The 15,214-nt window shown below is 32.9% G+C and overlaps 1 protein-coding gene across 2 annotated transcripts; it reads right to left on the minus strand.

Moving 5' to 3' along the window:
* Positions 1-84: 84 nt before the first annotated feature.
* Positions 85-8,235, minus strand: LOC119673538 (serine/arginine repetitive matrix protein 2). 2 transcript variants are annotated; one of them, XM_038084835.1, is made up of 4 exons: positions 7,416-8,235; positions 6,929-7,361; positions 1,837-6,588; positions 85-1,766 (listed from the first exon to the last, which is right to left on the minus strand). In XM_038084835.1, the coding sequence occupies exons 1-4, from the start codon at positions 7,897-7,899 to the stop codon at positions 659-661; spliced, it is 6,777 nt and encodes a 2,258-aa protein (XP_037940763.1). In that variant the 5' UTR covers positions 7,900-8,235; the 3' UTR covers positions 85-658. The 2 variants fall into 2 exon arrangements, with proteins under 2 accessions (XP_037940763.1, XP_037940764.1); XM_038084836.1 differs by lacking the exons at positions 6,929-7,361; positions 7,416-8,235 and adding an exon at positions 6,684-6,790.
* Positions 8,236-15,214: the final 6,979 nt, after the last annotated feature.

Consider the following 15,214-nt stretch of genomic DNA (forward strand, 5'->3'; position numbering starts at 1 on the left):
TTAATTTTAACTATGTTTAAACATACATTTTTATTTTAAATAATAACTGTATTATTGAAATAAGTTTTATTTCATAAAAGGCGTTTCTACAGTTCTTATATGATCTAAATATACTTAACTATAACTGTAACTAACTTCTTACACATTAACTTTGTCAAAACATAAAATTAAATTTAAAATAATAATAAAAAAATTTTAATATAAACCTTATATACAGATTTCACACACGTTCTTTCAACGACTTGGTCGAGACCAGGTAATCCGGACAATTATCTTCAGCAAAAATAGTAATTATAACTTTTTAATTTTTAATTATAATTAAAAAGTTATAGAGAATAATTATATATTCTTACCGATTTTTCGGTAATCGATGCAATCGACTGTTGCACTCTGATGCTGAATGAATATCTAATCTTATTGTTGTGTGAAATAATAAAAAAAATGTTTTTGGTGACTATAAATATTAGCACACTACGCCAAAATAGCAAATGTGTCAGTTTGTTCAAAGCAGCCGTGTCATATTTACAACAATTCATTCTGAGTATTTGTGACCACTGAAATATTTGGTTTCAAAACAAAAAAAGTCAGAGTTGGATGAAATGTTTTCATTTTCTTCCTTTGTCTTGCTTCGGTGCTTTTTGTGTTTAGTGTTTAGTGTCTAGTGTCCTAATGTTGGTATAATATTACCGCCTTCCTTATTGCCGCCTATACTGGGATGTCGAGGCGAAGGCGGCGGTGGCAGCGCTGGTGCTTGCCTGTAGTAGTTTGGTGGTGGTCCACGATAATGTTGAGGCGGGGTGTTGTAATAATTATGTTGTGGAAAATACTGTTCATTGGGTGGATGAGGCAGCACATGTGGTGGTGGTACGCCCGGTTTAGGTGGCCCCACAACAGGTTGTGGTAAGTTAAAGTTATGAGGCCTTATTGGTATAGCGCCATCATGCATTGGTGGCGTTACTAAATGTGGAGATGGATGTGGACTGCGTATCGGTGGCATACGCATAAAGTTGTTATTAATTCGCATAGGCATAAAACGTATAGGTTGTATAAATGGATGTCTATAAACTGGTGGTGACTGTGGAGCTGGAACTGGTTGGAATGTACCTGAAAGTTTGCCTACATGTGGATGTGATGCTGTTGTGTTAATAACTGACACTGGTTGCGGCGGAGGTACGCTTATATTTTGGTTTATTTCGGGAGATGGTTTTGCTCTAATTTGATGTACATTCATTTCGCGTGGTTTTATATTTGACAAGAGTTTTGGTGAAGCACGTTCAGTTCTGTTAGAGCGATTAAAGGAAGCGTGTACCGGTAAATCCTTTTTAAGATTAATATGTGAAATTGGCGATGGTGTGCTTGCTGGCGGGGTTATATTTGGAGTTTTGGCGTCAGGTCCTTTAAGACGAGGAGGCAACGCATCAATATGTGGCGATATGTACATTGAATGTATGACAGAATCATAGTGGTAGAATAACCTGACGTTAGACATATCTCGCAAATACTTCGCTTCTTCCACAAATTCGGAAACCGTATCCGGCGGTGAAGGTGGTGGTACTTTTTCAAGTGCCAAATTTATCTTTGTTTCTTCTTTATGTTTATTAATAATCATAAACGCATCGCCCAACTCCGTCTTAACACCAGTTTTCTTATAAATGCGACGAATTTTACGCAATATTTTCTTCTCCACATGAATTCGATCTTCATCATCACTGTCGTTATTTGGGGTTATACCATCCTCGAACACAACTTTTCTTTTAAAAGATTTCCTGCAAATAAGAATAACACAACACACAATTAAAAGATTTACTTTATTAACGATATTAATATTATACTTACTCTTGCTTAACTGAAGCGTCTTCCGATTTATCCTTCTTTAAAATACTACCCATAGCTCCACTTTTATTGCGCTGAATTCGTAATGAATCGACAACGGACTTTCGTTCATTTTTCTCCTGCTCCCAGGAATCCTTTACCACTTTCGGCTTATTCTTTACTTTAGCTTTATTATCTGTTGGAGAGGTTACTTCTGTCTTTATTTTTACTTCAGTAGTGCACACTATCGGATCATTGGACGGCACGATTTCCAAGACATTGCCTTTTTGCACCGCAACAGTTGCCTTCGGCAGTTCCTTAAGTGTGGAATTAGTTTGACTTAGCACACGAAATTGCTCACCGTATTCATTATAATAGTTATAGTTTGGTGTTGGCATGTGCGGAACTGGTCGACCATGACTCGTGCTATCAATGGTTGGTATATTCGAGTAAATCTGGTTAGGAGTTTGTAGAGAATGCTGTACAGGTCCACCACTAGGTATAGGCATATACTGATTTTCATAGTAGGTACTTGTATTATTTGGTATAGGCACGTAAGCTGTGCCAGGGTACTGTGGATAATTTGTAAAATTAGTATAAGTGTGTGCAGCGGCAACATTATTCTCATCGCCAGTAACTATATTGTCTAATGCATGATTAATTCTTGCATCGAGAGAATCAGGCTGTACGTCGTAACAATATGCAGCAGAGTCCGAGCTTTGTCCATAAAAGCGTTGTTGTAATGGTGATAATGAGCGCCGATAACTTTTTTTGTCTCGTCGATGTTCAAATGAAGGTGGCGAACGTGGCGATCGGGGTCCACGCGGTGACATAGATCGTGAAATGGATCTTTGTCGACGTGATCCTGGAGTTGGTGAAAGACTCGATCGACGACGTGTTGATGTTGGACTGAAGCTACGTCTCATTGGTGGAGATGGTGGTTTAAATGGTAATGGAGAACGTGAATAACGTTCCCTACTATATGAACGACGTCGTATTTTAGATGGGCCCAAAGGTGAATATTTTGGTGAATTTGGCGATCTTGGTGAAACTGGTGAATACTCTGAAGGCCCACGGGATTGTACATTTCTTCGTCTACGCCTATTGGGACTATGACTTAAACTACGTGAACGGCGACTATTTCCGCCACGGTTGTATTGTACTCCGCGACGACCACTTGCTCCAAAACGTCTTGGGGGTGAAGGAGATAATGAACGTACATGACTACGACGTTGTGAACTTTGTCGTGATATTGAGCGTTTAGAACGATCACGGTCACGATCGCGGTCACGATCACGATCTCGATCACGGTCGCGTTCGCGTTCACGTTCTCGTTCCCGATTTCTATTTCTGCTTGGTGAACGAGTACGGTCATAACTTGCCATGGAATTATTTTTTTGGTGGCTTGAACGCATTGGTTTTGTTTCCATCATAGGCTTTACAATGGCAATTTCTTTAGCTGGCTTTACAAGTTTTTCTGTAAAATCTGTTTCATCTGTTTCAGTTGATTCAGCAGGTTTCTTAAGTGTATTCTCATCTTTACTGAAAATCACGTTAGCTTTTGTGAGTTTGATTGGCGATATAGTCAATTTTATGCTCTCACGATTTATATCAAATATTTTGTTTGGAATCAGAGGCGGACTAACGAAACTTGGTGTATTTTCTACCGACGAAGCCTCAAATTGAAGTGGAGGTTTTAGAGAAGCATCTGTGCTTGTGGGTGCAACTGTTGGTGCTACATTTTGAACTTGTGGAGTCGCCGCTGGTATTGGTTGCGTAGTTGTTTTTGGTAAATATTTTTGCAAAATCATATATCGTTCTTGTATAAATATTCTTTCCATTTTCAGCAGTTCTCCAGATAATTCATCTGTAGAATCAAAATTGGCACGCATTTTTTGTATACGATCCAAATTAGTGTCTATACTTTTCAATTTTTTGAAATCTACCGAAGCTGCAGGCGTATTTGTGCTGCAAGCTTCCGGACTTACATTTTGTATTTGTTGGAGTGATGGTGATGGCGATACCGAATTAGTTTTTGACTCTGATAACACAGCAGGAGGCGTATCAACTGCACTTTCATTGCAAGATTTTATACTCGTGGACGCCGAGCTAGTCTTAGGCGAGCTAGTTTTAGGTACTTCGGTGTCTCGAAAAGTTGACTTAGTAGAACTATCCGAATAATTTTTCAATTTAAATTCGTTAGCAAAGTTACTACCATCATTACTATCGTCTGAAGAATTATTTGCTGTCGATGTTGTACTGCTACCAGATGTATTTGAGCTATCCGACGTTGAAGACGACGCAGATGATTCAGAAGATGATAGATGAGGTGGCGATGTACATCTTTCTTTCGTATTAGTTTCATATAATTTAGGTGCAGGTTTTAAATCTAATTCATCTTGTTTTGATTCAAGTTGTTTTTGGTTCACAGAGTCTTCAACACTTTTTATAAACTGGTCATAAATTTCCTGCATACCAGAAGATTTATTTTTTAATTGATTTCCACGTTCAGTTGATGTATTTGTAGTATTTTCAATGCTTTCAATGCCGCTAATATTTTGATTAGGCGGTGACGATGTCGGTGTGGTACTTCTGATAGCTTCATTTAACTGTGTTTGTGATTGTAAGATATTAGCCGGCGGGCTTGGGTTTACAAAGCGGGTTATAAGTTTGTCATCAATATCTTCTTGTGATGATATAATAGGTGTTGAACTATCTCCAGTAATATTTGAAATCATATCAGTATCAGGATCTTCATTTTCCCAATTGTCCATATAATCATCTGTGTCTGGACTTTTGTCGTCGGAACGTTTCCCACTGGCAGTGCTTTTAATCATTTTATTGGATACTTCGCATTGTTTATCCTTCGACTTCGAATTATTAAGGCTCTTTGGAATAACCTCCCCATCAATGTTAATATCAGAGTTATGTACTTCAGGGAAAAGGAATTCATCAGGAGTAAAAGAAAGTGGCGTATTTTTTTGTATTACAGTACTTGTTTTTTTATTTTGAGCGTCCGTAACACGCTCTCTAGCTTTATCTTTCAGTTCATTTTTTGGTGTTGACGAGACTTTTTTTGACTTCGATTCTTCCAATTTTATTTTTTTAGATTTGTCATGGGAACCTTCACGTTTATCAGTTGCTGCTACATACCGTTTTTTTGTGTCTTTTTCATTCTTTGATGACTCCTTCGATACTGAACGTTTAACATCTTTTTTAGTATCACCAGAACGCCGAGCACTATCTCTAGAAGGAGAACGTTGTGTAGTTTGTTTTTGTATATTGCTATTACTAACCGAGTGCCGCTTTGAATTAAGTGCACTATTCTTCGATATAGAACTTCTTGGAGAACGTGATTTAGATAAACCTGAATTTCTGGAGCTATCAAGACTTTCACGTGAACGGTGTTTTGAATCTTTTAAGTCTGTGTTGCTTTCCAGCGATGTACGCGAGCTAACACTACGATTTGAAGTTGACGATTCATGTTTGTGGTATCGATTTCCAGCATCTTTTGGTGAACGAGCACGTGATTTGCGTTTTTTTTCAAAATCGAACCCGTGATCACGATGTGCTGAGGAATTACGTTTATTGTATGGTGAAGTTGAACGATTCATTGAGCGTTTTCTCTCCATATCGCCACGCCTATCACGGCGTTTCGGCGAACGAGATGATGAACGGTGTGACGAAGGTGAACAGTTCTTGAATGGATTTTTATATTCACGAGTTTTGGCAGTTTTATTATTATTATCTTTTACTATATCAAATGTCGAGCTTTTGTCGAATTCTGTGATTTTTGGTGAAGACCGTTTTTCACTTTCTCTTAAGTTATTTGTACTTGACTGCGACTGTTTACGATCTTTTTGTACATTTCTCTCCAACTCCCTGGTCTTGGTTGATACCAACTTTTCCGTTGAAGAAGTGACGTGTTTTTTAAGCAATTCTCGTGGTGGTGTGGTACTTTTAACAACAGTTGATTTCAACTCAGAAGTTTTTTCGCAGTTAGTTTGATTTGCTGAAGTACCGCTTTTATTTGACGTTGAGATATCAGCACTTGTTTTCTTTTTATTTTTGGAAGCAGGTGGGGGTGTAACGGGTGGTGAATCGGCAAACATATCAAACGAGGATTTTATGTCATCTGTATGGCTTTTTGTGGAGGAAGTGGGGATATCAACAGCTTTCCCTTTCTGCGTATCTGTCCCAATATTATGCTCAGAAATGTTATTCTGCTGTGGTAAAACTTGCAGCTCATTTTCATTTTTATTATTATCAGCTACGGTTGATGCCATCTCATAACTTTCATCGATCACTTCTTTCTTTATTGTAATTGGTTTCGGAATTACACAAGTTGCTGCTATATCTTTTGGATAACAATCAGATTTTTCCACTTTTATGTTTTTGACCACATTTTCTATCTCTGCTAGTAACTCCGTTGTACGAGTTGTAGTCGTTGCTATTTCCTGCGTTATCGTCGTTGCAGTTTCCCGCGTTACAATTTCGATATTCTCTAGCGTCTGGTGAGATTTTTTCTTTGCCTTTTCTAATGTTTTACGAATTTTCTCAACATTGCGTTTGTTTTTTTTATGTCCTCGTTTCTTTTTTAGCTTTCGACTACTTTTCACCTTCGCTTTTGATTCCTTCTTCTTTGCTTTTTTTACACGCTTTGATGTTTCTTTGGCTACATCGACGACTGCATCTTTTTTATTGACATCAATTGTTTGTGTTTTACTTTTCTCAATGTTGAATGCATATGAAATAGAGGGCTTGTTTTTTGTCCAACTGTAAATGCAAAATTCAAAATGCAAAAATATTATTTAATATTAACCTAAACAACAATAATTAAATTAAACAAATATTGCAAGATATATACAAACATATTTCCAACTTTATAGACTTGATAAATTTTCTTCATTGATTAAGAGTGCGATTAAGATTGAGATTATTCATTTAAACAAGAACGTATAAAATGTAAGACTAACTATACCACATTCATAATTAAATTGATTGTTATTTGCTTAAATGCTTGCTTCCACATTATTCCCAATATTTTACTGAGAACCAAAAATCAATTCAGTAACCAATTCAGTAATTCTACAAATAAAATAACAAGTATTCTTACAGCAATTCTGAGTCTGGCGCTAGTATTGGTGAATGCCCCCGTATTGGAGGTGGTGTATGCTGACGAGTTAGAGGTAAATGGTGTCGCACTGGCGCATTATTGAAAAAAGGCGGCCGAAATGTATTAAAACGTGGATGACCCCTCACAGCCGCACGAGGTCGCGGATGGTAAGCACCACGTACATTATGAAACTCTGGCCGCATTCCACGTATGAAAGGTCCCATCATGGGTCTATATGGCATAAACCCATCGCCATAGGCGCCAGACATAAGTCGTGGTGTTGGCATTACTGTGGGATAACGTGCTGATGTTTCACTGTCAAGTGTGTTTCCCTTATTATTTGCTTTTAATGCATCCATCGACATCAGTAATTCACTCTTCCAGACGCTGCTGTCATCGTCGCTTTCAAGAGCAAGTCGTGCTTCCTCTTGTTCTATATACAATAATAACAATTAAGTGAAGACAATATTTTATCACATTCATTTACCTTTTTTGAGTCTTTTTTTCAGTTTTTTACGCTCCTCCTTTGCTTTCTTTTTAGTTTCTTTATCTAAAGCATCCTCAGTTGCTACGGCCTTTGCTTTCAACTTTTTACGATTTTCTGCTTCTTCCTTCCTCTTAATAGCGTCTATTTCCAGTATTGCACGTACCTTCTCCTGACATACTTCGGCGTCTGACAGCGAAGTTGATTTTTTTAAATTAACTAACGATTCCTTACGCAACATCTTATCTGAATCTGCATCTAACAGCTGTGAGTTTATGTTTTGCTCTATAACTGAGCTACCATGTGGAGGTGTTTTAACCTCGCCCGGTTCCAAGCTACTGTCCCCTTGCATTTCATCTAAAAAACTAAAATTCAGTTTGGCTACGCCTTCCGCAGATATTTTTATGTCAGTTTTGCATGCGTTGATCGCGCTGTTGTTTGTATTGCTAAGCTTTGGTGTTTTCTCTGACGTTGTTTCTTCTGACATTTTGGCCGCGGTGGCGGTGGCACTATGTTTATTGTTCTTTTTAACTTATCGAAAATAACAAAATTCTGTTCCTGGCACTTTTTATGGGTAAAAGTGCACATTACTTCATTACAAATTAGTACACACATACAGTGTCATGGAAACCAATTTAATCACAGCCACCATCGTTACAAAAATAGCAAACTGCTTATTTTCATTAACAAAATAACATATGTGCAATAGTTTAATTTCATTTAATAAACTGAAATTATCTTAATTAACTCCTCCTAAATAGTAGATAGCCGATATGCGTGAAAACTAAGATGCTTCTTCATTTTCAATCTTTTACATTCACAATAGTAATAATTGATTGGAAGTTGAAGTTGGAAGGCACGTTTGTATATTAGATGTGTTCGCGAAAAATGAAATTTTATATTTCCAATGTCAAAACTATGACTAATATTTTTTAGTATACGCATAAACATGTAAGAACTTTACATGTTTTAATTAAAATATTACCATTTAAATCATTACCACACTACTCTACTACTATAAATATTACAAATTTTCATTTATATGAATACAAATACTTAAAACCATGTTTTTTTGTCAGGGATTAATATGGTTTTTACTTTATTATATAATTTTTCTTATTCTTTAAGTATTATTTACCCTTAAATGCCTTTACCCATAGCTTAATCCATTTATATATATTGTTATGTTTTATGTATATAATACACATCTACATGTTGGGCGAAATTTCACCAAAGACGAGTCCTTTTGCGGCAGTTAATAATTTTTTAAAGAACTTTTTCTCAAGCAATTTCATCCAGTTAGTAATTATTACTAACAATTTTAATTATCGAATGGTATTTTGCAATGTCACATTTAGTTATATAATGACATTATTTTTAAACATAAATAAAATCGACATGTTGCTTTATTTTTGATTTAAAGCGATTAAATAAATTTTACTAAATAATGGGTTTCAGTTTCTCAAGACCAACCCCCTTAGCTGATTTTCTTAGCTGATGACCATGGCTGATTTTCATCATTTTGTATTCAAAAAGTCTCTGACGGCAGTAAACTAACAGCTGTGCGTCAAAGTGCTAACATGGTGTGTTGTCATATACATATGTGCATACATATATTTCAAAGCGGCGCTATTAAGGAATAAGTTATTGGAACTTAGGCTATTTAGTTCAACCTTACAAATCAAATAATTAGAGTAAAATAGTTAGTTAAAATATTAATAATAAAAAATTTCATGGGTTGATCACATACCCTATATGTATGTTGAATAGGCTCTTCTGTTTTCTTCACGGTGTTGCCATTATCGCAGCCAAATCTGTAATACATGGAAGAAAATTGTGTGCGAAGGAAATATAGTACAGGTAACAAGAATATAATAGATTGGATTAACTCTAACTGTAGTTTAAAGTATATTTTACTAAGTATGTACTTATAAAATTAATCACATAACATTTTTTGAATTTCATATTTGGTATCTTATAATTTTATCTTATAATTTTATTTATATTATTTTATTATAAACTTATTTTATATTAACTATAATACCCTATTTACATTGAATTTTTTTATAGTAAATTATATTCACATTTGCAATTAAGTTAAAACTTTTAATAATATACGATTTCGTATTAATACACGGGTTAGCGTACATCCTTTTCAGGTAATCCGCATTTTTTACAGCTGCTACAACATAAAATATCGTAAATATACGATCTTAGAATAGAACCAACATATTTTTTTTTTCAAGATCTAAACCTACATGTAAAGCTTTGTACTGACATCCATTTCAAATGAAAAATTAACATACAAATATTCCACTAAGTTAAGATATTAATATCTCGAGCAATATTTCGAACATTGCAGGTGTTCAATGCATATGTTCGAGTTGTCATCGAGTTACCCGAGTCATATTTAAAATTAATTACTTCGGCAATTAAATATCTTTCAACGCCTATTCTGTGATGTTTATATTCTATTAATTTTTTTAGTTCTTCAGTATGAAATAAACAATTTTTTTTTATTTTGAATTAATGACTTTGCTTTTAGTTTTCTTTTTATTTAAACCAATCAATGTTCTGGCAATACTTAAAAAAATATTGTCTATTTTATTTTATTGTATTTCATTTTTTAATATGACTTCAGAATTTAATATTTTTAACATATTTCTATGTTTCGTTACTGGCAATCCTATTACAAGTCGGGTTCAATGAACTGGAGAAGTAGATTTAATATTTTTTTCTGTCAAATATCAGCTCTTTTACTCGGTATTCATTATTTTTAACTACGCCTCAAATCTAATCAATCAAAGCGGCACTGAGTAAACACCCAAAGCATGAAATTAAACAAAAGTATCAGTGCACAAGTCATGCAGTTTGCGGCTTAGCCTTAGCTTAGATTTGAAGTTCCCGCATATTGATGGATGGAGATGCTTCGAAAGTGTGTGCTTGTTGGTACTCATCGTACCTGCAGCTGAAAACTTTCGCTTTCTTTATGACGTAAACCTTAAAACACCCAAAAATATTCGTTAAAATTATATAGCGCATGTGCAAACTTCCATTATTGCATTGTTTTAGAAAATCATAATGGAACTTACCTAACAAGCTCTTTTATAACATTTAGATAAAATTAAATTAATAAATTAATAATAATAATAATAATAATAAATAAAAATAAAAGCAAAATTCATTATTGCATTGACATTAAAAAAAAAACAATAAAATGTTTTTGCGATAAGTTTACACAATCTCAATTAACGCATTTTCGTAATTAACTCGTTAATTGTATAACAATTAATCATGCAAAAATGTTCGAGATAATTGGATCGAAACAACACAATTAATTACTAATTGACTTTAATGAGGGAAATGGTGTTTCGAAAAATTCATTTCAGGAAATCACTCTTGATAGTGGAAAAACTCTCTCATGAAATGTTCCCTTTTTGCTGAATGGAATGGCTTTGCTTATCTAGCCTAGCTTAAAATGATAACCTAAAAAAATCAATAGTTTATTTCTTTTATATTTATCTATTTTATATATATTTCTGGCGTTATATATTTTGCTTTTTGTCCATAGGAATAGTTTTTTACTCTACAACCTTTAGTCTAGGAGGATGAATACCGCGTTTCTAATAAAGACGTTTTCAATTGAAAAATCTAGATTTGTTTTTTTAGCTAGTATTCTAGAAATTACTGGAATCAAAATCACATAAATTATAGTTTTAAGTATTATCGGTTCATTCGTTGTTGGATTCTGTCTAGTTTTGCTTTTACAGTAAAAGTCTTAGACAAACTGAGGCGCATATCGTTGGATATTACTTGAACTCACTATATTCCAATATATTAATGATCTGTAAAGTTTTTAAATTTGTGCGGCAATTTGTGTAGTTGTTAAAATAGGTTTGCATTTTGTTAAAATCTACGCTCAAAACAGTGATTAGAAGAATTGTCATTAGAAGGAGATTAATGACGTCGGTGTAAACGCTTTAGAATGTTCTAGGTAATTAATCATCATTATATCAATATGTAGAGATCTGAATGCGCCGAGCTGCAACTTGGCATAAATAATAATATAATAATATATTAAGAATATAATTTGGTCTTCTTTCATTTCTTTGATCTTAACTCAGAGTTATGGTATAATATAATTTACGAACCGTAGTTACTAATTTGCATACAATCTTAAAAATATCCATTATTTCTCACATTTCATATAAGAATACACAAAAGATATGTAAAGGATAGAAAAGCTCTTCAGAACTGGATATTACATTTTCATTTATCGACGTATGTGCCTGTATTATTCATGTATTAGAACTACAAAAGTTTGAAAGTCACACTGAAAACTTTCAAGATGTTTTGCATATTGGACATCTTACAGTACTAAACCATTTTTAATATTATTTGGTGATTTTTTCACATAGCTGGATAGAACACGGTGATAACTTGAAACATATTTCTTAAAAAATTTGAGGACTTAACCTAAACACTTGATACATTGGATGACCATTTTTTTTGGTATATCTTACTTAAACTTTATTGTCAAATCTGAACCACGAAATCGATAACCCTTTATTAGCAAACGATATAAGCGTAATCTTCAAAGAACTGCGTTGAATGTAATACCTTGTGATCTGCAAATTTCATTTTTATTTCTATTTCAACTTCTCATCGAAAATTAGAACAAACTTTTTTCCGGATCATTGTAGTTATATTGAAGACACTATCAAATCACACACAATATATATATTCTAAATTGGTTTTACCAGAAATATTATCTGCATACTTAATTTAGTGTTATTGTAAAACATTTCATTGATATTGTTCATATTCTCTAAAGACTACGAATAAAAATTCTTAAATCTGATGCTCCAGCAAGCAAACAACTTATCTCTTTATCGTCTTGCACTTCTCACTAACAGACGGCAATTACAATCTTATGAAAACAGACGGAAATTTTTTAAATCGAATATACAGGAGTGTACCTAAACAATGGTATATGGGGCAGTAGTCACTCCGTAAGTGCGGAGTATTTTATAATAAAAGAAGGATCTATAAGTGGTGTGGGTACATGTATGATCAGGCGATCCTGTGCAGTAAGGTTACCTATGTGACCATTATATGGTATATAAAAGATAAAAGATTATTATAAGTTCAGAGCGGTGAATTACTTTACATGTTGTTGTTTATAAGAAGTTTTAGTGTATAAAAGTATTATACCACAATTTAGAGTACCCTCCATGTATATTAAGAACAAGTAAATATCGTTCAAAATTATTTAGCTTTTAATGTACGAGTATTTAGTAAAAATTTTAAATGAATTGATTATACATAAATTATTTTTAGACCGTATCTGCGCATAAAATATATTATATATCATATATATAACATATTATCATTATATCATGTTCTCTAATATTCTCTAAAATCGTTATATTAACGAACTTAAAATAGATACCTTGGTAGGTAGTGGGGTTTTCTTTGAAGAACTGAAAATATGTAAATATTGAAGGATTCCTGATCATTGCATCATCTTTTAGGCGTAAGTTATTCCTATAAGGGAAGCTTAAGTTTGCTTGGAAATCGGAATATATAAGAAATTAAAATCGGGATGCATAACTAATTTTTATAGTGGATTTGATGGGTTTTAATTTAAGTCATAATTAGGGAATTGTAAGTGAATTTATTGAGGCCCTATGCTCCACTGAAAGAAGACGACTACAGTAAGTAAGTAAGTAAGTGCATTAATTACTCATAAATTAATTTTCAATTATTAACAAACTATATAATTTGTGCCAAAATAATTTAAAAGGTAATGTTGATTAAGTAAGCTTACTCTGTTCCATAAAAGATTGTATTTCGTATATACATATTTATGTAGTTATTTATTCAGAAAAAATTATTTTGTTTTATGAAAAAAATGCTAGTGTAAATTTTGCTATGGTTGGTTGCATGTGCCATTTGCATTAAAAATGTACTGCATTGTTAACAATTTAATAGAGAAAAAAATTGTTTAAATTGTTGCACAATTAAGTGAAATGCGCTGATAATAATAAAAAAATATATCTTTTAGTATTGCTTAAAAAAATCTTTTTTATAATGTATAAAATTATTGTTAAAATGAATCTAACTCTCTTAGCTAAAAAGTTCATTGTTTTTATTTGAAAATGTGGCGATGTCACGAATTCATTAGTACAACAATAATAATGAAAAAAAGATTGTTTTTTAATTTTTGTAATATAAATGAAAATTAATAAAGTATATAAAATATTCCATTATATCTAAAGAATCAAATTATATATAATTAAATAAATAAGTTTTTATCTTAATGGAAGTATACGTTATGTTCATTGCTTAAGTCTTTTGTTTTTCTTAACGATTTCAGCAAAAATTGAAACAATAGAAATTTTAATTTGTATGCCAATTTAAGTATCTATAAAAAGTTAAAAATCTAATAATAAAAGTCATTCAAATAGTCAAACAAATAAACAAATTAATTAACAATAAATAAATAAAAAATCATTTAAGAGTTACTATTTTTAGATTTGTTGAATTCCATTTGCTGAGTCCAAGTGTTCAATATCTATAACTGCAGGGGAAACAAAGCTAACACTTTTAAGAAGTAGGTTTTACTATATACATAAACTTATATAAATAATAATTTACTTGTTATAGCAAAAAATATACAATAGAAAAACTTAAGTTAAAATAAATTAATTAAGATTTTTTGATTTCACTTAATGGCGAATTTTAAAAAAATATATTTTCGCTTTCAAAATATTTTTATCGGTATTTAATATTTAATATTTAAATTATTTAAATATAATACTTAAAGTATACACAATGTTTTTAGAAATAAAATATAGTTTAACTTATTTCCTGCAATATCTTCCATGGACGTAGGGATTTGCAAATCTTATCCTCTTTGTAACTCCACTTCAAAGTTTTCGGTAGAAGTTTTCGTCATCCACAAAGTTTGTTTTTAAGTGTAACCATGGATTTCTAAAAAAGCAAGTCTATATTCCGACCGGCAATCAGGAAGCCATCAAGACTATTTCAGTAGTCTTTATTTTGTCCTAGATAATTAATGAATAAATAACTAATGAATTGATGATGATGAGACTTTTAAACCTAGTGTCTCTCTGATGGAATCTCGCGTTTAAGCCCCTGTTCCTGCCAGTCACAAATGAAATTTGAGATATGATTACTTTATGCAACAGACTAATGGAAGTAGTACCAATATTTCCTCAGCATTCAGATCAAGAGCGATAAGGACTACAAATTTCAAAACTTTATACTTAAACTACTGGAGCCCACCACTGTTTCTAAGGTAAAAACGATTCTTAAAAACACTGGACTATAGGAGGACATATAACCAAACTGGACATGCCCTGCCGAAACTGTTGTAGATAGTGTTTCTGGACTCTTTTGAAAGAAATATCAGAATACCTGTTGTGTCTGTGGTTTATCAAGATTCAGGCTTAAGTTTTTGGGTTCCTCATTCTTAAATTTACTAAGCAACATTTCTAAGATTACAATTGGTCAGATATTTGCATTCCTTATACCAAACTTTGTATCCGTAAATAAGAGAACTGAAAAGACAAAATTATTTTCTTAAATATTTTATCGCTTTAGGTAACATATAAAGACGTAAAGATTAAAGAGTATGTAGACATGTTTACGCAATTTGGTAATCTTATTTAGATGGTGTATGAAGACAGAAGTCTAAAAGTGGGTTTACTAACGGTTCTGATCGTTTAGATAGCCATGTCAAATGATCGAATTTTCTTTTCAATGTCTATTGACGC

This window comes from Teleopsis dalmanni, chromosome 1 (genome assembly GCF_002237135.1).
Source record: "Teleopsis dalmanni isolate 2A chromosome 1, ASM223713v2, whole genome shotgun sequence".
In the NCBI taxonomy this organism is placed as follows: Eukaryota; Metazoa; Arthropoda; class Insecta; order Diptera; family Diopsidae; genus Teleopsis; species Teleopsis dalmanni.